Source organism: Ixodes scapularis, unplaced genomic scaffold, assembly GCF_016920785.2.
Source record: "Ixodes scapularis isolate PalLabHiFi unplaced genomic scaffold, ASM1692078v2 PGA_scaffold6__148_contigs__length_123643588, whole genome shotgun sequence".
In the NCBI taxonomy this organism is placed as follows: domain Eukaryota; kingdom Metazoa; phylum Arthropoda; class Arachnida; order Ixodida; family Ixodidae; genus Ixodes; species Ixodes scapularis.
Window position 1 is genome coordinate 73220514 of NW_024609881.1, and position 27547 is coordinate 73248060.

Consider the following 27547-nt stretch of genomic DNA (forward strand, 5'->3'; position numbering starts at 1 on the left):
CAGGTTCCACTATATCACAAAAGAAGCGGACACTCCCAACGTTTCCAAGTGAAAAGGTTCTAGCAGAAGATATGCCTCACAAAGCCCCAAGCAACTCTTTTGTGTCCTCACAATAAACAGGACAACAGCCAACAACAACATCCCACTCAAAACTGGTCACCTCCGAAATTGTAGAAAACAGACAATACACACCGGTACACACCACAGACAATACACACCAACGAAGCCTTTCAGAATAACTAACTAAAAAAAAAAAAAAAAGCACTTACAATTGTAAAAATTGCTTGCAGCGGTTCCCTATTTGCATGGAAGGTTGACTAATGCAATTTCCCAACGATCTAATCCTAATTGTTTCTCTTACCACCCTTTTAACATCGTTCCTTTCCTTAACAACTACATCCGTTCCAGACCAATCCGTTGTGCAGTTTCTACACTCCTCCAGATGCTTAGCCAACTCCGAATTTGCTGCATTATTTTTAACATTCCTTTTGTGTTCTGATAAACGATCGTTTAAACACCGAGAGGTTTGGCCTACATACTTAAAACCACACGCCAAAGGAACCTCATACACCACGCCTACGCTACACGGCACCGACTTTTCCCTATGCGCCTTCTGACAGCCCCTCTGAGCCGTTTCAAAAGGTGTCAATCTATCTAACCTAAAATCCGTGCTGAATACGACATCCACGCCATATTTTTTTGCACATGCTCTAAGATTGTGGGACACCTCGTGAAAATACGGAACCACAGCGTACCTATTCCTGATTTCTTGCGTCTTCCCCTTTTTCTCCCTGCACTGTAGGGCAATCTGCCTTTTGATGTAATCTTCCCCATATCCTGCCATTACCAGTCTTTCCCACTGGTTTTTTAGTGCCTCCGGTCCGAAATGCATGCACGATCTCACCGAAGCATTACTAATCAAAGATCTGACTACCCCGGCTTTTACATTTTTCGAGTGACAGCTATTCTTTGAAAGAACCGGTTTTGGGTTTTCCTTCCCATACTCCCAACAAAGACCTCGTTCCAAATGCAAACGCAGGTCGAGAAATTGCAGGACCTCGCCCCTTGGCCTCTCTAACGTGAATCTCAACTCTGGCGCCGCTGACCTTACTACTTGTTCTAAAACTTGGTCCAATCCTTCCTGAACAGAGCAAACTAAGATATCATCCACATATCTTTTCACAAAACACTTTGGAGACAACTCCTCTACCTTGTCATACACCTGGTGGTCCACCGTGTTTAAGTAAATTTCCGCTAACAAAGGCGCTACAGACGAACCTATACAAACTCCCTCTTTTTGCACAAAATTGCGACCTTCGTATTCCAATACCGTTGACTGTAAATAAAGGTCTAGCACCGAAAGAAAACTATCCACCGCTATTCCTGTTCCTGATTGAAACTTAATAAGGTTCCCTTCCAAGGCGATCCTCACTCTATTCATTAGTCTGCTTTTCTCTAAAGAGTAATATAGGTCCTTGATGTCCATGGAGAATACCGCGCACTTCCTTCCGTGAAACTTTTCCATTACCTCAATCAACTCACTAGAGTTCTTTAAGGCAATTGACTTCTCCAAATTAGCTAACTTCAAACCTCGCTGTAACCTCGCTGTAGAGTAAAACTCCGTTTTACTTTAACTGTTATCCTGGCAGAAGTTACAAGAGCGAACTGCGGACTTTCAGCGTCCTGCCATGCACGCGCGCTTGTGCTGTGCAAGCAGTGTTCAGGATCACGTGCTCGTCCTTGTAGCTTTTATCTCGCTTGGGCTTAAAACAAAACGGGGTATAGTTCCAGCGTTGTCGCGAATATTCTCATGCCGGTTAGGTTACACGTACTCAAATGCAGGAAACAATAAACTTCGTTCCATGTTCGTCACAGCCTTCAGGCCTCCCTCCCGCGGTGGCGGGCACATGCGGTTCGAGGAACAAGTTTCAATTGTTCGTGTTGCAAATAAATTCAATAGAAGAACCTTGTTTACCCGGAAAGACTAAAATAAAGATGGTGTTGCAATTTCTGAGCAAACAGTTATATGCGCGGCGTATAGAATAGAAAAAAAAAAAGCGCAAAGACAAAAGCAACAAACATGGCCGAGTTGCGTAAATATCAACAAACATCCTCGAAACGCATCTGTATTTCATAGTCACGTCGGACACACTCAAAGTATAAAAACGAACACTCAGCGGTTGTGCTCGCAAATCGCCTGACGTGTAAAAAACGAAAATGGAGCTGCAGCGGCGAGTATTGCTTCTGACGTGGACTTTCTTTCTGACCTTCGACGTTGTCATCAACGCTGAAGCATCTCAATGTATCCAAGAAACAACTCCAGAGAACGAGAATGAGAAGGTTAAAGAGGTATGTCATTATGGTGCTAGGGCCTGATTTACATAGTGCGATTTCACTCGGGATTTCGCAGTTGCGACTTTTGGGAACCCCAGAAAGCACCACGCTTTCTTCTCCGCAAAAGTGACGTCACAGCTGCACGTGCGCAAGAATATCGCACAGTGCGAATCAGCAATAATTCCCTCCTTTGTTCACTCACGCGCTGTTTTCAAACAAGCGTATTTTTGCCCACGTCGGGTGCGGAAGCAGGATTTGTATTGAAAGAACGAAAAGCGTATTGCGCGTGCGCCATATACACAGCGTCAGCAGCGCCACCGCTGCGTCGTGACGTCAGCGACGCATGTAGGGCTGTATTACGCATGTTCGTGTCCAAATAGTCGCCGGCAGAAATATGACCTTGCCGAAGGACGGCCTTGTTGCAGCAGTATACGTGCAACAAATTCGCAAACAATTTCTGATCCACTATCATTACAAATCGTTCGCCTATCTTCACCCAGTTCACATTTGTGTCTGTGTCTTCGGCTGTATGCAGATCTAAATTGAAACAAGTGTCTCTGCGTGTTCAATAGTTTGTTCACAGCCTTCTTCCTAATGGCATTCTTGCAATCTTATTTAAAACTTTGTTTGTTTGTTTGTTTTTCGTGGCAAAAAAGCAAAGGTGCGAAATTGTCTCTGGAAAATATTAGAAGCTTCCATTACTGGTATTTCGGAAGTGCTGAAGAGAGGTAGCGCATTATCACTGCGAAGGAGCAAATCTGTAATTCTGCGAGACCTGATTGTTTCTCGTCCGCGAAAGAATCAAACTCAAATTAACTGAGGAGGCCAAGTGTTTTTCCTTCCGCCCGAAGAAAAACAAAATGGCCCTTTGAACGCACTACCATGGCTAAAGCAGTAGCACGCAGTATATGGTGCCTGGAAACTGTCTTCGATTGACGTGTTTAGCGCATTCTAAAAAGGTGGTCTAGACTTTACACGTTACTGAAAAATAATGAGGAGTTACATTTACAATTACTCAAGACTTATACAATTACAATTACACTCCTATTAAAGTAAGTGGCCGTTACCCCCAAAAGTAATCCGTTACTTGCGTAGCGTTACTTTCAACAATTACTGTCCTCAAGTAAGAAACAAAGAAAATAGGGCTGTTCAAGTTGTTTTTGTTGCCACCTGTTCCATTTATTGACCTTGAGTATTTTTAGCCACTGTTGGCTCTCGAAAGTCTCGTCAGACATTTTGCGTAATTTCTTACTAGGGAGTTTTAGCAGATCGTTTTTTCACCCCGATAACGATACCTCCACTCCCCTCCGGTGGTTTTGGGCATGCATCGTATCGTTATCGGGTGTCGTTATTGCGCCGAAAAAACGATCTGCTGAAACTATTTAGTATGTCAATTGCTACGCTCGACACCATTTCGACTGAGACACTGGATGAGAGTGCCATATTTTGCCTCACGAATGTTTATGATCTGCATTGAGCTTTTTCAGCGAAGCAGTGGAAGTACTATTTACCTCGCAGATATAGCAAAGCTTCGTCGTTGCAGCCGCTGCCAGATATTCGAGTTTTAGTAGATCGCTCCGATACCTCCGATACCCCCGATAATGATATTATGCATGCGCAAAGGCGGCGGCAGAGTATCGGGTATCGTTAACAAAGTCATCGGACCGACCTTCTCCATTGTCGAAATCGCAAAGCTGTAGAGGTCGTTATACATCTAGCCAAAACTGGAATAAGAATTGATTTATGTACATCTTACTATACTGGCATATATCGCCAGACACTAGCAGAACATAGCTAATTAAAAAATAAGGTTTTGCTCGCTATTTTCCTTCCTTTTGTTCTAAACAGTTCTAGCCTCGGTTAAGACGTTGGTGAATAAGAAAAACGTTTCCAATGTATAAATTTAGGTAATCGAAAAAAAACGCTAGGACACTCATAACAACAATTAATTAGAACTTCGGTTAAAACAAGGAAATGTAAACGCGCGTTTGCCGTGTGTATCTTTCTTGGTGCCGTTCAAAAACGCACAGAGCACGGACCGACTGCAGTTAACTCCAGTGTTCTCCAGATAGACGTCTGCTGATGCCAGAGACAGCGAAGGGCAGAGTGCTAAGTAAGGCGCGCTATGGCTCTACTGACGAGTTTCACTCTTTCCTCAGGCCCAGAATATCCTCCATTATGCTTTATTTGCAAAAATATCTGCTCGAGATAAGATGCGTCCTGCTGGAGTAAAAACAGGTAGAAGAAAAAAGCAAGACTATTACCATTTTGGAAGTGCTCGCAAAAAGCTGAATCTTTAAAAAGCGTGACTGAGGTGCAGATAACCTGGCTGGAATTCACAAATGAAGTAAGCCTAACTTTAGAAGTTGGACCAAAAAAAAATGAAAGCCGTTTACAATTCCCTGTGAAGCCAGATTAGAGCGCAGCTCTTGAGGAGTAGGATGGGAGCGTACTGAGGGATAGGTGACTCGTTGTGGTCACCTGACCTCAGGGGGGGGGGGGGGGGGGGGGGGGTCGTCTGGCGTCAGGGGGGTGACGTGACCACGGGGGGAGGGAGGTCACGTGACCCTGGGGATCGCGTGACCTCAAGGGGAGTTCACGTGACCTCAGGGGGGACCTCGGGGGGGGGGGGGGGGGGGGGGGAGGTAACGTGACTCTGCGGTTACGCCGACGCCGACGGCGACGCCGCTCAAGCCGGAAACGGGCCCTAAGAGCTGCGCTCTAAAAAAAGCAAGTAGCCTTTAAAACATAATCAAATAAGGTGAAAGAAGCAGAAAAAAAATACATCCTGTTTTCTAAGAGAAGATGATGTATGCAGCAACGAACGAGGATGCTTGTGGCAATAACACCTTAACACACTATCACATCTTTTTTAGCGGATTTTAGGTTAGACGGAGCGTTGTCTCGTGTTTTGACATTATGAAAATGGTCCTAGTCACTTTAACCAAGGACGACATTGCTAAACTTTTTCTGTGCACTTACCGCTCCGAGCTTCTCGAAGAGGCACACCATCACTTGGTGTTCTTCTCTCCCCGTCTTCGATTTCGATCGCAAAGAAAAAAACAAAGAGACTAAAAAAAGCGGATATAGCTCGCCCCCCCCCCCCCCCCCCCCCCCCCCCCCGTAGAAATGCCCATTTCGATCTCCTAACATTGTTGTTAGGGTCTAAAAAAAATAGATTCAGGAGCTTTGTGTTGAAAAAAAGGCTTTGCGAAACTGAAGAGCGCCAAGCCTCCCTTTGCGCTGGTCGATTCGCGTGACAGTGTCACTGCGCTCGACTTTACCAAAATAAAAACAACCTTTTCTTTAGAAAGAGGGTTGGGAGAGGGGGGGGGGATTGGTCCTGGAAAAATTTTAATGGATTACAAGGAATCCGGGACATAAAAAATGTAAGGGAATTACTTTGAAATTACTCTAGAAAATATGTAATTATTCCGTTACTAAATTACTGATAAATGTAAGGGATTACGAGTAATTTCGTTACTTGTAACGGATTACGCACAAGTCTGGGTGGTCACTCGATTTCCTCCCGATGACGTCATGAAAGTGCCATGCTGTCGCCGGCCGCGATCCTGGCGGCGTCACAACAGCGCTGATGGTGTGGCAGATGCCTGTCCTGATGCAGGTCGCTCTTTAGTGAGGCAGTAGACAGAAGCTTCGGCAGACAGAAGTTGGTGGTAAAAAACGCAGACAAGCTGGAGAACTAACTCCCAATGATAAACCCGAGACTGGGAAATAATAATCGGCCGTGCAGCCGGGAGTGAGAAGAGAGAGAAGCCCTGGCATCTTGCCAGTAACGACGCCAGGAAAGGACAGTCTTCCGTGTCGCCTGCAACAAACACTTGTTTTCAAACCTTACTCGCGTTATGCGAAATCCCACTTTGGCAGTATCAAGTTGCTATGCGTAATGTTGGATGGTTTTGGAAACTTCCACCGCGCTTATCACCACTAAGCAAAGCGGTTGCAGTGGCGCTTGGATTCCGCTGGTAGTGGGAAGCGCGCGCTTGGAGGGCGCGCTCGATGTTTGTTGCCTCGGTGACGAAGGCGTCGACGGTTGCCGGCGGGTTGCGGACGAGGCCTCCGAAGATGTCGTCTCTCACCCCGCGCATGACGATTCGTAGCTTCTTCTCTTCTGTAGCCCGAGGGTCGGCGCGGGCGCTCATGCGCAGAACGTCCTCTACGAAACCGGTGACGCTCTCGTTGGGACTCAGTGTTCTGGTTCGCAGTAGGTCCTCGGCTCTCTCTCGGCGGTGGTGGTTGATGAATGTAGCCTTCAGATCGGTCTTGAAAATGTCCCATGACGTCAAAGAGGACTCATGGTTCTCGTACCTGTGCTTGGCGGTACCCTCAAGCGAAAAATAGACGTTGTGCAGGCGCTGCTCGTTGGTCCAGTCATTGTGGCGGGCAACGCGTTCATCCAGTCTTCGAAGTCTTCGTATTGCTCGCCGTGGATTTCGTATTGCTCGCCGTGGAACAGAGCAGCCGTCCGCGGTATGACGGTCAGGTAAACGACGGCAGAAGCGGCCGGGGTCTGCGGCTGGTCGGCCATCGTCGCCTTCTTCGGCTTGGGTTTGTCCGCAGCAAACCCTTCCCGAAATTCAGTGCCATCTGGTGGCTATAATGGCAGTTTAACTTTGACGTACTAATGGCGGCAATGAAAATGTAGTCTCCCATATTTTATCGGGCGCCGTCACTTTGGCAATTCAACGGCAAAGGACAGTGTGCGCTTCACTGTACATTTCCTTCTCGATCTCTTTTAGTGACGATATAAGATGCAACCAGTCGGAAAGAAGCGTCAACCCACGAACAAGGCTTGATAAAGTTCTACAGATCAATGGGCTTTGGAGCACCTTGATGCTACCAACAGATTGACTGGGCCCGAGCTAGAAATGAACTCTTACGCAGATCTTGCTTTCAGTCCCGGCCTGCTTCGTATCGTGTTAACGTCACGAATGTATAAGCCTAGAATTCTCTGCAGAGGAGCATCTTCAACTTCTTCCTTCATCAGTAAACAGAAGGCCGCCATTAGTACGGCACAAATGCCATTTTTCAGATGAAGTGATCAAAGGGGTCAGACTGAATTTCGGAAAGGGTCTATTCAGCAGCCTGTCCCTGGATGCGGCGACTGGCCCGAGTTTCACGTTCCTTGTAGAGTGGTCTTCTCGACGGGCTGGGAATCGGACTTGCGCTGCGGGCCCTCGTAGGGGTACGCTGCAAGGACATCCGTTACCCGGCACCTTCACCAAAATGTCACGAATGACAATTGATGAGGCGATGATAACTGAAAAAAAAACTAAACGTTTAATGGGGCGAACTTGTGCCCAAAAGAAACAATACAAAAAGGGAAGAGAAGAAAACAGCAGAACGTCGTGGGCGTCGATGTCGGCGAAACCGCAGGATCGAGCGCTGGGGCGAGACTGAGACCGGCTGGCCACGCGGAGCCCCTGTTGTACACGCGTGGGCTTCTGGAACAGTCGGCGTCGAAGGTTCGGCGTGCAGAACATTCTCACCTCGAATCAGCCCAACAAGGTTCTCGAATTTGCCAGAACATTACGTTAGAGTCAACAAAAATGCGTACCCGCGGCCAGGAATCAAACCCTGGCTTTCTGCGTGGAAGGCACGCGCGATAACTGTTAGACCACGAGCGCGCTGTCTACTTAGTCAGCTGCACTCAAAGCAGTATATGGAAACTCATTCAGAATATTGGACGGACGTTGTTGAGGACTTACAAGGGGGGGGGGGGGGTGGGGGGGGGGGGGGGGGGGGGGGGGGGGGTGGGGGGTTCAACGATTTCCGGACTTCGGTCGAAAATTTGTGGAAGTTTCCCTCTGACACTTCTGAAGTAAAGACCAGAAAACCGATTTCGCCTGCGTGTCCTAGTTGTTGCGTAAAGAAAAAAAAAAAAAAGATAAATATTGGCATTTCGGGCACCCCTCAACTCACTCCCAGCCTTCAGGGTCACACCTGGTCGCACTCCTAGTGACGTCATTCGGAGTGCCGTGTAGCTTCCCGTGTGCTATCTAGGAGGACGCTTCTTGTCCATCTCTCTGCTGATATTAGCAGGCGTTATGCTGCGGCTTCGAGCCGAGCGAGGTCACGTAATCTTCGAGCCGTAGTTCCTTCTAGTTCCTTCAGCTGCCACTTGCGGCTGCAGGTGGGAGAAAAAGCTCGGCATTTGCTTCGCGATTATGCAGCGGAATCGCGACATTTTTAATGAAGGAGATGCTTTCTCTATCCTCCGAGACACGATAAACAACGTAAAAATGACGAGATGCAAATTCTTTTTATCATAAAATTGTTGCACACCCCCCCCCCCCCTTTAAGAGAGCGGGCAACCAAATGGTGTGACCGCGATATGTCGATATTCACTAGGGCCACTGTCTGCAATGTTTTTCTAATCGCCAAGTTATGATATGTACTACAAGTTCTACACTGTGCACGAACTAGTATACAAAAAAATGCTAAGAGTGTTTGCCGTTTTCATATGGAAAACCACAGCGGAACCAATGAGACGTGATAACCTCTATAGTCCAGTGTCAAGAGGACTCGGTCTGTCCCACCTATTTGTCCGACAAATTGTTTCACGTTTTCTTTACTTGAGAAACCAAAAACATCCCCTTTTGCATGTAATGTTTCAAAGAAGAATAACTCCTCGCTTGCCTTCCGTTTTAATTTTTTCTATCATTGGCCCCCCGCTAGGAAGCTCAGTTTTGTGAAGGAGGTGGTGAACGCTTTATAATTCTTAATGGCGCGTTACTCGCGGGAGTATTTGTTCACTGTCACCAGAAAAAAGTTCACCAAAGATCAAATGGATAGTCTCTTCCCCGCTCCTTTGTACATAACTTTGTTCATTAACATGCCTGGGAATGATGTATTGGTTCGCGTAAAGAAGATTTGGGTCCCCCCAGCGGGCAAAATCCTTCTTTTTCCGGCAGCATAGTGCCACACTGCCAGTTAAAGTATGGATGGCTGAGAGAGGTACGATTTTACCTTGAGTTGCTAACTGTCTACTGTGCAAGCATCCTGAGACAGTTGAGCACATATTCATGGACTGCTGGGACGCACTCATCTTCTGGAACATCCTAAAGCGCACTATAAAGAAGGACATAGATATAACATCACATTCTATTCGGTTCCTTCCTGTTAACAAACAAGAGGGTGTCCCGCTCCATATGATCATGCTGTTAGGTTTGTTTGCTCTGTAGAAATCTCGTATGGATGTCCGCCATGCAGTAGAAAACCAAAATCTGCTCTACAGTATTTCACTGAACTTGTTACTCAGGTGAAGAGTGTATTTGAGTGTCCGGACGGCAACGCCTGACTGGGCAAGCCTGTTGCATATGCTGTTGTGTATGAAGGATTTTTAACTCTACAGCTTCCCAAAAGATCTGGGTAGTCTGTTTATAAGCACTGAATAAAGAAAAAAAGCGCATCTGGCCTAACAGTTATCGTGCTTGGTTCCCACGCAAAGGGTTAGGGTTCGATTCCAGGCAGCGGACGTACATTTTTAATACCTCCGAAACTCTCGCATTCTAGTAAATTCGAGAACCCTGTTGCGTATTCGAGGTCCCAACGTTCTAGGCGCCGAATGTTCTACGCCGAACGTTCCAGAAGCTCACGCGTGTACAAAAGGGGCTCCGCGGGGCGAGCCGGGGTCAGTCTCGCCCCAGCGTTCGATCCTGCTGTTACGCCGACTTCGACGCCCGCGACGCTCTCTTGTTATCTTCTGTTTCCTTTCTGTTTTGGGCACAAGTTCCTTCCATTAAACGTTTCACTTTCCTACGTCATTCCTTGCTCGTCGCCTCGTCATTCGCGACAACATTTTAACCGGACGACGCGGAAGTTTCCTCCACCCACGGGGTGCCCCGTGGTACCGAACGCGAGCGGCATGCGACGACACCCTGACGTTGTTGGTCCTTGCCAGCTGCTGCCTTACGACTGGTCAAAACCGTTAAAAGTATTTTTTTTTTACAGCGGCGCTGTTAATGGCTAGTTTCCCCAGTTTCGTGCCCGTGGACAAATAAATCTCGACACAACCCTCTGATCAGCTACCGCCATTTATGATCGACGGCGTCACATAGCACAGCTCCGCTGCTCTTCCTTCTTCACCAGAGTGGAAAGGCTGAATTCTTTTTTGTCCAAAGTAGTTTTTGCTTATCATTTTAGATAGAAAAACAAACAAATGCTCTTTCTGAAATACGGAAACAAGAAATGATCCGTCGTCATACCCACCGCCAAGCGATGGAAAAGGCGCCGCATACTGGAAAAGGGTAGTGGGATAACGCGCAAAAGCGCGCAACGCAATCGCTATGAAGCGGCAAGCATAGAAAGGTCCCGGACGTACGCAGCGGCGCTGCGGTCATATGAGCTGGAGGATCCGACCGGTTCCGAGCGTTCCAAAGGCCTTCGGTGAGCAGGAATTGGCTTGCGGTTTGGTCGTTTGGCGGTTTGACAGCGCGAAGTGGCTCCAGTTCTCAACTGATCTTTACCCCGTGTTTGCTGTCGTTTGTGGCCAATGAAGTGTCATGCCGAATTATACCCTTGTTACACGGGCACACTTAACTGCAGTTACGCTAAGCCACAGTCAGCGCACAATATTTGCAGACAACATTCTGCGGCTATGCAGTCAAAGCTATGGGCGAACGTGCGCTTGAGCATCTTGAGCACCCATCAAAGCAGTGCGCGCGCGCTCTTCACTTCTTCTGATATAGCTGTCCGAGAGTATTGGCGACGTGAGCGATCGAAAGCGTCGCTGTGGTCGGCCCACCACAATTGGCCGAATGCTCACTCTGACGTCAGCAAAGGACGTCTCACAGACGGAAATAAGAGGAATGCAAGAACTTCAATTTTGACGGCGTTGGCAGTGTTGCTTTGAGAGCGTTATGATTTCAGGCTTCCACCATGCCCATTACAAACACCATCGAACTTGTTGTTCACGAGGCAATGACGTCACGAAAGGTAACCGAACGAGGGCGCCACCGAAACATCTCGCCGCTAATAGTGTGATATCTGTGGTGCCGCGCAACAGCAGTTAAGCTGAGTTAACCGCGGTTAAGTGTGCCCGTGTAACAAGGGTATTAGTGTTTAATCGCGCAGAAAATGGAATGCGAGCCGCCCTGGCCGCCCTCTTCATCCATCCATAGCCTCCTCTATACTTACAGAGAATGGCAATCGCCACGAGACGCTGCCGCCGAAAGTGAAAAGGTAGAGCGGCAGACGGTAGTCTAGGGTGCCTGCATGTCTGTCTGTCTCAGGGTGAAGACATCCATTGTTGACCTGAATGTGACAGCGCGTGACGCTCTCGCGCAGACGGTGCTAGACTTGGGCTGTAAAATGGAGTCTATGCATTAGCCAAAGCTACGCGCTCGAGCTGAGTGACACCGTATTGCGTGCACTTCGAAATGCATAAAAAACGATTGGGCGGAAAAATGGCTGAGATGTCACCACTCAAGCAAAAGCGCGCGTGTGTATGAAGGCACTCTACGGTAGTCATGTAACGGGCGCCCCGCTACGGCGAGAAGCCGAAACACACTTGTCACGAGCGATGGAATGTCCCCTCGTGCTTCTCGCGTTTCTCGGTCTACCACTTCTTTTCTCGTCGGGTTTTGAAAAGCATGTTTCGGGTCCTCGCCGCTGCAGAAGCTGTGCGCTGAATACCAGACTCCCAGAGAAATGTTCTGTGCTACCAGATCCTCACACTCCAAATCTGCGACCGGGCACTCTATGGCTCCTCATCGAACTGCCAGGCTTTGCGAGTATAAAGGAGGTTATGATCCAGCCTATCCAGCACATGCTTTAGTGGCGCTCTCTCAAGCCGTCGACACGGAGTGCGGCAGCCGTGAGCGCTCGCTGAGCTCACTACCCCTCCTCTTGTTCACGGCCACCCAATCCAGGACCAGGGACGTCATGAGAGAGGTTATTTTTTGCTTGTTTTTGTAATTCTAATCAGCATATAACATATAAAATAAAGCGAATTTAGAGAAAAGAAAAGTTTCACTAAGTTACGTTCAGTGCGTTCAAGCTCGGTGCAAATTGAAAAACAGTCAAAACGTCGTTGCAGGAAATTGGAAACAGCTCGCAAAAAGACGAAGACAACGAGAGAAGAGCACAGGACAAGCGCTGACTATCAACTGAAGTTTATTTAAAACGGCTCAAACAAGAAAACACCACACAGCCAACCAACGCCGAAACAACCAATGGCGTGTCGCTTACCCTGCGTCTATAAATTCGTGCTTTCTGCGCTTAAAGACCGACGACCAGTTCGCGCTTTCCACTTTCCCCCCGCTTCCTCCTCTCCCTCCTTCTACCCTGTCTACCGTTGGCTGTTTCCTCCTCTTCTATGGTGAGGAGGATCTTCTGCCTTGCAGAATGTCGAGTCTGGTCGTCGGCCTTTAAGGAGTTGGTGTCCCGCAACGGCAGTGACACTCGCATTCGATAGTATATTTTATTTCCTCCTCCTCCTACCAGTACTTCTTTTTTTTTTATTTATTTGTTTTGCGGATTTCAATCATTTGCAGAGGTGGCAGAGATAAAGGCATGATGCCTGACAGCGCAGAGGGGGCAGAGACAGCGTTCTAGCAGCAAGCGCCAGGATCGCGATGAAAAAACGTTACAAGCCAGCTTTTGTGACGCCATTCCTTGCACCTTTGGGACCACGTTTGCTGTGCGGGCGGCGTAGGACTCTAAAAAGCGCACCAGTCAAAAGGGAGTTTTCGTAGATCGTTTTCAGCGCTCCGCAACGCTCTCCGCAGCCCGCTAGGATACCCGCATCTCCACAGTCAAGGCTATCGGCGCGCATGCGCAGCAGCGGCTTCTTTGCTGCGGATTTCTTAGCGGAGGGGGAAACGCGGTCTACGACAACTCCCTAAAGATTTGTTCAAGGTACTGTAGTCGCACAAACGAATGTATCGCTCCGCCGACGCTTGCTTCGGCGTGGCCTCCACCGCGTGAGCCAAAGAAATTCTTGCTCATTTGAAGCGACCGTACGAATCGGTTTCTTAGCGTACCGAGGTTTACGTTTGTACAGAGGGGACCGAAAATGATGTATTTTGTGCATAAATATTTTAGTATCTACGGCGGCAATCCGCTAAAACAAAGGTGTCTGATTGGCGCAGGACCTGACAAATTGTGGCAGCCGTTGACATATATGACTAGAAAGCCTGTACCGTATTTGCTCGAGTAGTAAGTCGTCCTTCTTATCAACAAGTAGTGTGGGTCTGCTTTCCCGCGGAGCACGGGGAAACCTAATCACCGCGATCGACGGAAAGATGACAGCGATTTACGGTACGGAGATAACGTCTTCATGCGAAATCGTTATCTGCCCAGATCGCGTTTTTACGGAGAATCGTGTTCTCGACCTCGTTATTCGTTGCGTTTTTATGCAGAAGGCGATGATTGGCTACAAGCGTGCTGTGCAGGAAAGGAGACACAAGGGCCTTGCTCATAAGAAGTGCGAACATTACTCTTGAAAATGCGGAATTACGGAGAGTTTCCAACAGCTCGATCGAGATCAAATAGTCTATGGACGGCGTTTGCGATAAGAGCTGCGAGGAGGTTTTCGAGAGCGTTGATCGTCTCTCTGTCTTTCCGCCTGCTTTCCTTTTCGCCACGCGAAAACGCGGCACATGCGCAACTGCGATTAAATTTCATAGTCTCTAAAGTGCAATGAATATCATATAGAATATAAATATTAAGAATATATCCGTAATCTAAAATACTATTTTGGTTTTCGGTATGAAAAGGTCGGTGTATTTGTTCTATAACACTTACCGCTGTGTATGCAGCGAAGTCTCGCAACCATTTTAATTTTCTTACTACTGCGTGACGAAGGTCGACGGAGTGATGCTACCATGTAGGATTACACTGTTGCGAAGTTACCGCGCTCTACAATGGAGAGAAACGTAATCCTTTCAAGGCGCACTTTCGTGGTATAGACATTTACCTTGACGCTGTCTGCTTTTCTTCCTACCTCCAGGAGGATCACATTTTATTTTGACAACTTATATTCGTGAACATGTACCACCGCTATAGCAAAACATTAAGAGAGACCAATGGTATTCATGTAGAATAATAATAAATCGCACGTAACTGCCTCTACTTTTTGCCATTCCAGTTGTTTAAGACTCTTAACAACACATATCTTTATCGGAAAGACACCAAATCTTCCAATGAAACTTCGCTGGTTGGAAAACCGACCACATGTTTGTGGATGTTCTGGCAGACAAAGGCGAACATATCTAACGCCAGCATCTTTTTGACCTACACAAATGAAAGGAACAGAACGTAAGCTAACATTTAAGCTTCGCTCCTAAATGAACCGCGACAATAACTTAACAGACTGCTTCTTGCTTTTTTACAGGATAATCGATTTACTATCCGCGAAAAGTGAATCTGAAAACACCTTAGAGTTTACGTTCACTGAGGTGGCTTTAGAAGGTAAAACATCTTTTCCGAATTCAGTTTCGAATGCATCGTCTTCCCCTTCAGGCAGTTCTTTACTCTGGTCATAGGCCTATATAAGAACGTGATATATGAAATACCTTATATCTTTTATGGAGCTTCATCTTCCCACTTTTGCAATAACCCCCCCCCCCCCCCCCTTGGCCCTTCACTCAAGGCATACGATGTCTGCCAAAAGTAATTTCCGACTTTTTCCATGGTCAAAACAGTAAACTTTTTATGTGGACTTCAAACGTAAGGATGGCGCATATGCAACAACTTGTCGCTCACCATATAAGGCGAAATGAGCTTGAACACCGCAACCAACACTGGTTTGTGTCATGTATTAGTCATTGTTTCTAGCGTTGAGCATTTGACTGGAACTGATTGCAAGAAAATCTGCTACGAACGCTCAGGAAGCAGTCGTGTCAAATGATTGCAGAAAGTGCACAGTTAAACTACTCTTCTCCATAAGTTAAGACACAAACGACGGTCGATGCTGCCAGTTTCTCCGACCAATCAAATAGCGCGTGCCCGTAATGCCACTTTAAGCCGGAGTCACACTGCTTATACCCCATCCAAAAGACAGTCTGCATACAGATTTGAACGGGAGTCAGCGCGAGATCCGTGCTTCGAATGCCTCATGGCAATGAGTTCCAGGAGAAAACTTGGCACGCGGCATTCTACCAACGGATATTGTGGTGACTCGTGTTTGCAGACTGTCTCTTGCAGAATATATGAGTAGCGTGAACCCCGGCTTTGGGGATTGCATGCTTTCAGGCAAAGCGGTATTGTTACCAAACGGTCATGTACTGTCAAAAAAAAGCATCCCCCTCTTTTGGTACCGAAGCCCTATGGCGCTTGAAGCCTCATATCGAGTTTCTTCTCATTTATTCAAAGGGTTAAAACAAAAAAGAGGTTGGCGTGTTTCAAGTGCATTTGGGTTGTTTACACGCTTCTAAGAGTGTACAATTATGGCTGGACGTCGATTAAAAAATTAGACCCAATTAATCATCACCATTTAATAGATAAATTATTCGATTAATCGATCTCGTTCGTTTTCATGCATAATATTTTTAGAACGGCAAAATTACTTTTTGTTTTGTTTGCTGAATATGTTTTAAACGGCGCAATATGCAATTTCGATTATGAATCAAGCTCGATGTGTAGTTAAGAACAGTTAAAAAAATGAAAGCCGTTTACAATTCCCTGTAACGCCGGTTAGAGCGCAGCTCTTGAGGAGGAGGATGGAAGCGTACTGAGGGATAGGTGACTCCTTGAGGTCACGTGACCTCAGGGGGGTTGTGTGACATCAGGGAGGTCATGTGACCTCGAAGGAGGGGGTCACGTGACCTCAGGGGGGGTCACGCGACTTCAGGGGGTCACGTGACCTCGGGGTGTCACGTGACCTGGGGGGGAGGTCACGGGACCTCACGGTTACGCCGACGGCAACGGCGACGCCGCTCAAGCCGGAAACGAGCGCCTAAGAGCTCTGTTCTAAAACATTCCCACTCACAAATTCTTACTTCAGCTGCATGATGCAAAGGGGTTCGTTGATATTCTCCGGCACGAGTGACCTCCTTTCATTTCTCACAGTATAGTCTCTGCGGCACATCGTCTGGAGTTACAAATCTCGCTCCTACAGGTTATTTTAAGTAAAAATTTCGCCCAACGTTTTCCCTGCACAGAGGTGTACCCGTCCAAGTTTGTTTGGTGAAAGCGTTCAATTTTTACTTTTTACTTTCTGTTGATTTGTTAAAATTTTACTAATTAACCGGTTAAAAATTAATCACGATTAAAGCAATATTTGAATAATCGGCTCATAGTGCAATAAAAATGTTAAGGTTGCACCAGAAGAACATTATGAATATGGGAGGTCAAGTAGATCACAAATCACTGGTACCATATGACACCCATTAATTTGGAAAGGGCGCGCGTACCCTGTGTATGTTATTGTAGATCTCAGGCATAATACTAACATTGTTATTTCCAAAGAATTCAGCTGTCTTATTAAACCAGTAAAACACCAGAAACAAAAAAAAAACATAAATCTGCAAGAGCTGTTCTAACCTCTTTTGCCGAAATAATTTCTTTTTTCAGAGTTCCAGAACAGGACGGTGAAATATGAGGTTCTGAGTACGAATTCTTCTTGTAGCATTTTAAAGAAACCAAAAACCAGCTCAGAAAGTAAGTGTTTCATTCTAATTTGTGGACTTTTATCGGTCACATTACAACTCAGTAACATTAGTAGGTAATGTAGAACCGAAAATTCCAACTAATCTCAAGTTTTCTTCATTAAGTTGTAATTGCCTAGAATTCTGTAAATTTTAGCGTTGCGCAGACATTTTGAATGCGTCTGTGTCAAAGAAAATCTTTTGCGTTAGTTAGTTTGGCCTCTAAAATAATTCTGCAACTATTAACTGTGGAGTCTACGTAAATTACCATAGAAGACAAGAAACAGTGAAATGTACGGGATATATTTATCTGAGGTTATTCTACCATGTCTTGATTGTTCAAACGCACCTTGAATTGTAGGTTTCAGAAACGGGGACCGAAAAGGGTACAGGCGGCGCGTTACGTTTTTATGTAACGTAGTAATTTACTCGTTACTTTTCCAAAACAGTACCGGTAACGTACATACGAAAATTATTTGTAACAGGCAACGTAGTTACGTTACTTGATACATCTTCCCAGGGCGTGAAAAGAATACACAAATATTTTCGTGTTTCTATATTTTTGTAATAGGCGCTAAGTCATTAGTTATTGCACTCATTCCACGTACCTTCAACATTTTACCAGTGTTTTCCCCGCGCAAAAAAGTCCCACTTTAGAAAAACCCTAACACCCTCACCCTTTGTCTCAGTGTCAAAAAAGCTGTGACCAAAAAAACGCTGTTACCGTCAATTTATATTAAAAAAATAAACCGCAAAAGTCACGTGCGTTGCATTTATCGGTCACGGTAACGCGTTCCATTTATTATGAGGTAGCGTATGTATGTTACTCTTTCCTTTATTTTGCAAGTAGCGAGTAATGTATTTCGTTACTTTTTTTTCGGTAACGCCTACAAGACTGCCTGTAGTTAGCCTCGCACGAGCTTGACAGAGTTTGAATGCGGCTCTACGTTTGACCAATTAAGACAGAGAAAAACAAATAAAACTAGCAAAAAGAAAACCCTTCGCGTACAAAACAATAAGCATTGGCCTATTGATCCTGCACACAAGAGGTAGTGTTGATTCGAAGCACCGCAGCTGTCTTTTTGCCGCCTTTTGTCCGCTCGACTTTTTAGCCGCTTTGAAGGTACAATGAAAACGACCTGGGACCGTTTGCTCCAAGCGCTAACCGCGGCTAAAGTTAGCCGCAGTACCTAGGAAAGGGAGTTTTAAATCACGTGAGTGGCTCGGTAGGGATGCGGGGAAACATGGCGGTGCCCCGGTGAGTGAGCGCCGCTCGCTTTAAAAGTAATATGTCGTTGTAGCTGCAATATCGGGCGCGTTAGTCAGCAACGAAGGGTGCAGGAGGCTTTCGCTTTGCCTTACCTCACTTAAATTGCAAAGCGCGAGCCATGACCTCGCCCCCATTTTAAGATAGTCTTTCAATTCTGGCCATTAATAAGCCTAAATGAACGCGATAATTGTCGGCATGGCAACGTCTTTGGAAAGCGGACTGCCTTGACTCAATCGGCCGGGCATTGATAGCACACAAAAGCAGAGAGCGTCCCAACAGACCTTTTTCGAATGCCTGCCACATCGCTTCCCCTTCTCCGACTCACAACGGCTGGCAACGGCTTGTCGCCGTGTTCAAACAGAAAAAAAAAAAAAACACATTGAAAGTTCAGCTTTTTTGACGGAGCGGTGAGTCGTTCACAAACCACGGCGCCAGTTTCCAAAACCCTTTACGGAACTTCCCATAGACGCTCCTTGCACAAACAGTCCCCCCCCCCCCCCTTTCTATCTCTCCCCACGCCTCGCCTCCCGCAGGTTGAGAACTCCCACTGTTCGAAGCGCAACGTCTAGATCACGTTCTACCGTCCCATACGGAACACACAGTTTTGAATCGAAAATCTAGACGGTGCTTCGAACGACGGAAGGTGGACTGGAGGGAGTAAGCGGGGTACCGCCCCTCCATGAGAGTTCTACAACTGAGGTAATCTACTAACGTTGATGCGTGCTGCTCAAGATGCGTAACCGCACGTTCGCACCTAGGTTTGACCACTTTGACCAACGTTATTAAATCAACTTAGTTATGGAACTCCCTTTCCCGCGGAACTCCTGTTCCGCGGGAGTTCCTTAAGTCCGCCACCAAGAGCCTATTTTACAGAGAGTTTCCGACTGTTCGGTCGGGGTTACATGGTTTATTGCAGACAGTACAAACTGCGAGGAGGTGACCAAAAAGTTAATCGTTGGTAAACGTTTCAGCCTTTCTCCTCGTTTTCCTCCTCGCCATCCGACAACGCAGCGCATGCGTACTTGTGACCAATGTCCGCGGGATGCGTCTGACATTAAATTGCAAACGCTCCCTATGTTTTGATATAGACCCCCTCTACAATCTAGGCTCTATAATGCCACCCTTCGTTCGCCTTGAGACGCCACGATTGAGCCGCCTTGAGACGCCACGATTTAGCGCCATTTAGCAGCACCATCTAGAGTCAAGGCCGGAGTGCTCCACCTGTGACGTCACCACTGGAGGGGGGCCGAGACGGGCCGGGCGGCAAATTGTAAAACCATGGGGTAAATTGAAGGCCCCAATTGGCTCTCGTGAACAGGAGGCCTGCAGACGACGGTGCTTTCGTGCTCTTTACTTATTGGTGGAGATAAGACGGCGCGTGACATTAAACAGAGCTACGCTGACGGGGGTGACGTACTTACAGACGACCACCAAGGATCGTAGGTACACGATGGCGGCTGACAATGTTTTCAGGTGAAACAACGGTAGTTTTGGCGGCGAAAACATCCCAACAACGCGTGGTGGGAGCGCTGAAAGCGTCGGCCTGTGTGGCAATAATCCGCGTGTAGAAGCACAACGCGAATATAATAGGGAGTTTTAGAATAGGGGGCCCCCACGTCCGGGGGTCCCCCTAAGAAATAAGTTCTCGTCACTGCGCATGAGCGTAAACCCAGATGGTTTCTGGGTTAGCGCTGCCCCTCAGACCCCAAAGGCAAAAAAAAAAAAGTGTCTAAAGACAAGCTTTTATTGATACAAACAACTTTTATTATCTAGAATGTATTTTAGAAATAACAGACGGGCTAGGAAACAAATTTTGTTGCACGGGAAGCCATTGGGCGCCGCGGAACAGCGCTGGCACGCAAGCATTGAGAGTGGATTCGTATTCGTAGCTACGAGTTTTAGGAGCGCGGCTCTTAGGCGCCCGTTCCCGGCTTGAGCGGCGTCGCCGTCGCCGTCGGCGTAACCGCGAGTAACCCTCATAACCCTCGTGAGGGTTACGAAGGTTACGAGGATAGGGACTGAACGAGCGGGTTGGTATGGATAGTTAAACTTGAGGAAGAAAACGAGAAAGGACGGACAAACACAAACTTGTTTTGTGTTTGTCTGGTTTGTCCGTCACGTAACCCCCCCGGGGCACGTGACCTGGGGGCCACGTGACCCCTTCCCGAGGACACGTGCGTGACCCCCCGTTGACGTCATCGCCATTGATGACGTCATCAGTGACGTCACTGATGACATCACCGGCATCCGCATCGTCATCATAACTGATGACGTCATCAGTGACATCACTGATGACGTCACCGGCATCCATCGCCATCATCACTGATGACTTCATCAGTGACGTCACTGATGACGTTACCAGCATCCGTATCGTCATTATCATCATCACTGATGATGTCATCAGTATCCGCGTCGTCATCGTCACTGATGACGACGCGTTCTCAGCTCTTGAAGGTATTCATGCTGTCAAGCCACCGCCACAAGTAAAATTTTGATATTACCACCTAAATGAACGGTCGAGTGAGTGATGGATGCTTCTGGACATCGTTTGAGATACTTCGTGAAGTCTCTCGAGCCACAGCCAAAACAAAACATAAAAGTCGTCGCATAAACACACAATCAAGGACGAACACGCACACATGACATGAACGAAAGAATCAAGACACAAACGCTGCATAACGGAATGCACTTTTGGAAGCCGGCAGTGCGTTACATAAACAGAAACGACTTTGTCGTGCTTGGGCTCGCCGGTTACTTTTACGAATCCTCTTATGCATCGTCTCGACGTTCTTCGTAGACCCTCGAATCTCACAAAGAGACCCAAGGATGACCAAAAGGGAACGACCGAACGTCCCGGGTAGAGACCCATGTGGTTCCACTTTCCGAGCTGATGGCAGCGGCGCGACGACAGTCGGCCCTTGGGTCATTAGGCGGTGGGGTGGTCTTTGTCGGTGTACATAATATACAAACCTACAATCGCAAACTAAGAATCAACTAAAGATTTACCAGGTTTTTTTTTTTTTTTTAAACCGCTAATTCATACAGACAGATGAATTTAAAATTATATTTCCAAACATTTTAAATACGGCAGCGCGATTACCGTTCGAATATCCGACTGTCCGAAAAGAATGAAGAGCTAAAAAGAAGAGCCTAGACCAGGGGTGGCCAGCTGCTGCTAGCGAGCCGCATGCGGCTCTTCGCCTGTTAAAGTGCAACTCGCGGCTCCCTCCCCCACCCCCCCCCCCCCCCCGGCCCACACACACACACACACACACTTTCCCGCCTCCCTCCCGATCACAGGAGCACTTCCCCGGAAAGAGAGACGGAACACGTCTTTAAAGGCCGACGACCAGACTCGAGATTTTGCAAGGCAGAAGATCCTCCTCACCATGGGGAAAAAGGAAACAGGCAGCGAGGAACAGGGTAAAACGGGAGAGAGGAGGAAACAGCAGAAAAGTGGAAAGCGCGAACTGGTCGTCGGTCTTTAAGCGAAAGACAGGTTGCGGTTTTGTTAGTTTTGTGCTACTGCCACCTTACGTACAGTTGAACTGCTTTTTACTCGGATAGATTGAAAGTAGTCCGAGCCTTCGTTTACTGCTCTAAACAAAAAAATTGCCCCCCCCCCCCCCCCCGGCGGGTCATTAAAAGCTTTGTGTGTGTTTTTTTTTTTTTTTTTTTTTTTTTTGTTTTTTTTTGCGGTTCTTGGGTCGGGTCGGCCTGGCCACCCCTGGACTAGACCAGTGTTGTACGGAACGGCGTTCCAAGGAACGGCGTTCCTGGAACGCGTTCCTTTTAGGAGGAACGAAGGAACGCCGCCGTTCCTTTATGCATCGCTGGAACTGGAACGGGAACGCGTTACATTTTTACTGGAACGGAAGAAGTAACGGCGTTCCTTTTTTCATCCAGTGGGGTAATTTTTTATATTATTTAATTTTTTATATTATTTCCCACAGAGAAAGTATGAAAGTACGAACACAATATCTTTACGACGTGCAGGATCTCTCTAACTTTTTGGCTACTAATATTGTGGATTATTTTGTGTGGTCCTCGCTTGCTAACAGTTTCGGGTGCAGGAGAGCTGGTGGGCATTGATACTTTTTTGAGTGCCCGAAACTGCGGTACAAAAAGCAAAACTTTTAGTCGTAGGAAAAGAGAAAGAAAGAGGGTTGTTTCAAACTCAGCTACTTCTTTTGGTTCCACGAATCCTCATACACCTAGAAATCTTATTCCGACTACAGCCATTTTTGAACTTCAATAACGAGACCTACAATTACAACAAGATCACAGATTGCCAGATTTCGGACTCACCCTTGTATCCCGAACATTATTCACTTAAAAGATACACACAAAAAAACACACCTTTATTTCTTCTCTTGTCCCCTACCTTCAAAAACAAATCCAACATTCACAACGAAGTATTTATAGCTTTGAAGACTGACTTTCCAAAAGCCCTACTCTCGCCTTCACTTGCTCGTCTTGCGGACAGCAACATCGGGAAGCAACTGTTAAGTTCTAACTCGGGACCCTGTTAAATTGAACCGTGTGAGGTTGTTGTAAAACGCTTGCGCAACCTTGGGTAAAAGTACATTTGGCTCGTCTGAATTGTCCACTACAAACATGGACATGGTTAATAGCTGAGATTTTTAACATGAATTAATCAACAATTGAAATCCTATTCCGCGTGTTTTCTACTCCTGGTGCCCTTCCATCACAACATACAAACTCGTATGTTGACTATTAATGGGATAGATAAAAAAAAAACTCTGCTTGATTTAACTAAATATGGTAATTAGCAAAAAATACAAATGTAACGTATATGTAACGGTACGTTCCATTTTTGAAACTGTAACGGGAACGAGTTCCTTCTTCACAAATGGAACTTGTAACGGGAACGCGTTCCAAAAATCAGAAGGAACGAGGAACGAGCTTTCGTTCCTTTTTTTGAGGAACGTGTACAACACTGGCCTAGACCAAGGCAAGGCCCATGGAGAAGCCCAATTTCCGGGATTGTTTCCTCTTTCTGACGCTCGTGACATCATGCCTCCAAGCGCTGCAGCCTTCCTTGGTGTTGCATTTAGACGCTGCAGTGCTTCAAAGTCTGTTTAACCTAAGTCACCATAAGAGACGTTCCCCAAAAGAAATAGTGACGCCCCGAATGACGGGAGGCGGACCTTGGTGGGAGGGTACTCCTCGTGGAAGCAGCGTTTATGAACAATTCCGTAACTGAGTTAATTTAAAAACGTTGGCTTTGAAGGCACTCCCCAGTAAGCTGTTAAAGAGTATAATGAGTAAATGTGATTAAGTCTGACTACAGTTGCCACACCATACTCTGAGACAACTTTCTGGGGCTATACAGTCGAAGCTATGGTCGAATGTGCGCATCTTGAGCGTCCATTAAGCTGTGCACACGCACTATTAATGCGAAAGCATTAACTGTCCCATGGAGCGAGCTGACGTCATCAGTTTGAAGCGCGAAAACGGCACCTAGTTTCCCCTATCCCAAATAAAAGAAGTGAAGAGCTGATGGACTTCGCCTTCGGTATCATTGGCTGGCGCGCGTCGACGGGGCTCTCATTGGCCGCTGCGCTTGTCAGTTTCCACGACCGCTCACCTCATGGCGCTGCGTGTCCATCAGCGCGCCGTTAACACGGAGCGTCCAAGGTCAGCGTGCCCAAGGGAGCACGCGCGCTGACCGGCGACGAAAGGTAGGCAGGAGACGAAAAAGGAAGCGGACGAGCGGCTTGCATGCTTTCGCATTCACAACTCATAAAAAGTGCTTAGATGTACCTCGAGCTTTTTAACTTATTCCTAAATAGCTCTCTGAGAATATAATGCGGGAACGGCGGTGAAGCTTAACCGCCGTTAAGGGCGTGCCCCTATAACTAGGGTATAACTAGGGTACACAACGTTCTCAAACGGTACGTGTGAGCCACTTTCATAGAGTGCCGCTAGAGCTCACCACGACAACCGCCCTCGTGATCACTAAATACCTCAACCTACGGTTGATAGCTGACGTCACGTCCTGTTCAGGAGAAGCTTTTTGAAGTCAAAACAAAACGTTAGTTTTGCTTTCGTCAATTTTTGTTTTTACCCAAATGAAGTTTTATTTAAAAGACTTGAGCAGATTGCTAGGTTCTACAGGATCGGATAATACCCGTTAAAAAAAATGTCTGAAAAAGTCCTAATTTTCCTTTTTTGCGCCTAATTTCTAAAATGTTCAACTTTCCTTTTGGCGAAGTATTGTGCAAATTGTTATGGACGTTGCAAAGACTGCGAAGGAGAGCAGACAAGTGTAAGGCCTATTGTTTTGTTCCAGAGTGTGCGTACTGGGTCCTGTACACGGGTGGAGGTGGCAAGGTTGCAAAATCGTGCAAACCGCCCAGGAATCATACGTGCGATGTAGAGATACACACCCTCCGAAACCCTGGGAGATGCAAGGAAAAGCGCTGAACGATTTCGCCAGGAGTGTTTACACCTAAACCTAAGTAGTTTACGTTTGTCCTAAAGCGATGTGGTTTATGTATAGAGTATGGGAGACAAAAACTATTGAAGCATTTAAATTTGGAAAAAGTAAAAGAAAAATAAAGGCGTCGCCAAACACGAACGAGTGACATTCACGCTTTTAGCGCAAGCACCTTAATTGTAATGGCATGGAAACAGCATAATGATTTTTTTCGCCATACTGGCAGTGGCGCCGTTGAAGATGGCAACAAAGACAAAATACAACAACCAAAACAATAACAACAAAACAAATAAGCCTTTAGTTGTTTAGACAGGGGGAGTTTAGTCAGCCAGTGCATGGAGACATTGTTACCCACTGTACATGAGTAATTTAGCCAGTGCAGTAAGACTGCTAGCCAGGGGTGATTAACGCGCATAACGTAACAGTAAAGCGAGACACACATGCGAGTCAAAACTGTCCAACCCGACGTGCGAACTGTCTGACCGACGGTCAAACACGAGGGTTTTCGTCTCACCGGAGCGTCCAGCTCCGACATGCGACCAGCTCGCCAGATATTCGCCGCACGGCTGTTTGATTGTCGGAGGTCCGCAGCCAATGGCAGCACAGATGGCGCAAACGTCACGTCGTCACGTGACTATCGGACCGATCAGAAAAGAAGGTGCTACGCGGACTTAAGACCGAAGAAATGTTTGCAGAAATAATGAACGGACTGACGGCAATTCACATAGAAATCATAGAACTAACGACACGGCAAGTTGCTGCTGAAGTCTTGATCGGCAAGATGAATGCAAGGCTTGTTGAATTTGATAAACTACTCTAAGAACGCAGGCAAAAAAAAGAACGAAACGAATTCAGGCACTCCAACGTAGCATCACAGATCTCAAAAGGACTGCCAATTTTCGAAGTGGGAAACCTACAGAACTCGAAGGTCGAAGCCGTAGATCAAACTTGGCTGTCAACCGGATCGGTTAGACGAAAGATGAAAGGGAGGTTCAGCTTAAGGCTAAAGTGATTACAGACGTTCTGGGCGGCATACTAGGAGTAACCTGCAACTCTATTTTAAGGATCCACAGACTAGGCAAATCTGGTGATAGGAGACCTGTCATCTTTCAAGATTTTAATGAAAAAGTAGCAGTACTTCGATATGCCATGAAGTTAAAAAATACACGCATATTCATTCGCAACAACTATACACTAAGTACACTGGCAAACCGTCGGTCGCTTTGTCTGAGCACCAAGGACTAAAAGAAGCAAAAGAAACAAGTTTTGTCTTTGGTCATGACCAACTCCGAATCAATTATGATTGGTACATCTGGGATGACGTTGCTAATATCCGTGCTCGCTTACCACCATAGCGGCGAAGTGCCAGTGAATGACGCTTATGTTCTACCGTATCTGAACGACTCTGCATTTTAAACATAAACGCAAAAAGCATTGTTAACGAAGTTGAAAAACTGGAACTTCTTTTATTGAATTATGGCCCTCATATTTCTGTAATAACTGAAACGTGATTGCATGATAATATTGGCGATGACAGTGTTGTCCCTCCATCCTACAAGAAATTCCGTAGACACCGTCCATCACGTGGTGGAGGGGTTGCTGTAATATTGTACAGTAATAATCACGCAATCAATAATCAGTAATAATCAGCAATAATCAATAATCAAAGTAATATTCATGCTGTGCTTTTAGATCAGATCGAGAATCATGACAGCGTATGTATGAAGCTGAATTGCTGGTGTAACAATATTGTTCTGTACGCTGTGTATAGAGCTCCCAATTCTCCACCCGACTTTCTGAATCAGTTATATAACCACATATCCTTGTGCAGGAACAATAGGCTTGAAGTCATTGGTGATTTCAACCACCTCTCCAGACATATATTGCATAATTTCTTCAGCATGACCCACATGTTACTGTCGTAACCGAGACTTGGCTACATAGTAACATTGCCGACTGCGAAGTCTTTCCAAGGGACTATAGCGTGATACGGAAGAACAGAGAAACTAGAGGAGGATGCGTTGCCATTCTCATAAAGGACTCTCTAACGCATGAGGCGTTGCCTGGTATTAACGACCATGAGAGCGTATGGTGTAAACTACTCCTTGACAAGATGATCTTGCTAATTGGTGGCGTGTATAGGGCCCCGGCTACTGAAATTAATTTCCTCCAGAAAATAAACGATTATTTAAAAACAGAACTAAAATTATCCTAACGGGCGACTTTAACCTGCCACATATTGATTGGCATGAACTACGCCCAGGCAGAGCGGATAGAGTACATGGAGAATATTTGTTTGATATAATGCTTAAATATGGACTGACCCAAGTAGTTAAACCAACAAGAATTCAAGGATCATGTCCATCTATATTAGATATCTGCCTGGTATCTGGTTACTTTTCGAATTACAAAGTGTGTGTAGAGCACGGAATTTCAGATCGTAAAATGGTTATCTTGACAATAGAGTTGAGCAGTTTGCGCTTTCAGAAAAAGGACCCTAAAATTGTTTATGATTTCACACGAGCAGACGACACATCAATATTAGATTATCTCATGCTATCTTTAGGCCGCATAGATAAAAATAATGACGTAGATTATTTGTGGGGCTATTTCTCAAAAGCAGTCGCTTACTGTCTTGAAAGATTTGTTCCGAAAAAAAAAAACAATAAAAAGAAACAAGTCTAATCCATGGATAACACGGGACATAATTCACCTTAAACGTAAACTAAAACGAAAAAGAAAGCAGAAAAATGAGAACGCTCTAGAGATTGCTAATCTAAGCCGTGAAGTACGATCAACGGTCAAGGCTTCTAGAACAGAGTTCTTTTCGGCTACCTTGAACGATTACTTAAGGGATTCGCCAAGCAG

General features: G+C 46.3%; 1 protein-coding gene across 1 annotated transcript; it reads left to right on the forward strand.

Moving 5' to 3' along the window:
* The first annotated feature begins 2217 nt into the window (after positions 1–2217).
* Positions 2218–24666, forward strand: LOC115317880. Its single transcript, XM_040216122.1, has 5 exons — positions 2218–2349; positions 14447–14616; positions 14693–14769; positions 16873–16959; positions 24533–24666. The coding sequence occupies exons 1-5, from the start codon at positions 2218–2220 to the stop codon at positions 24664–24666; spliced, it is 600 nt and encodes a 199-aa protein (XP_040072056.1).
* The last annotated feature ends 2881 nt before the right edge of the window (positions 24667–27547 follow it).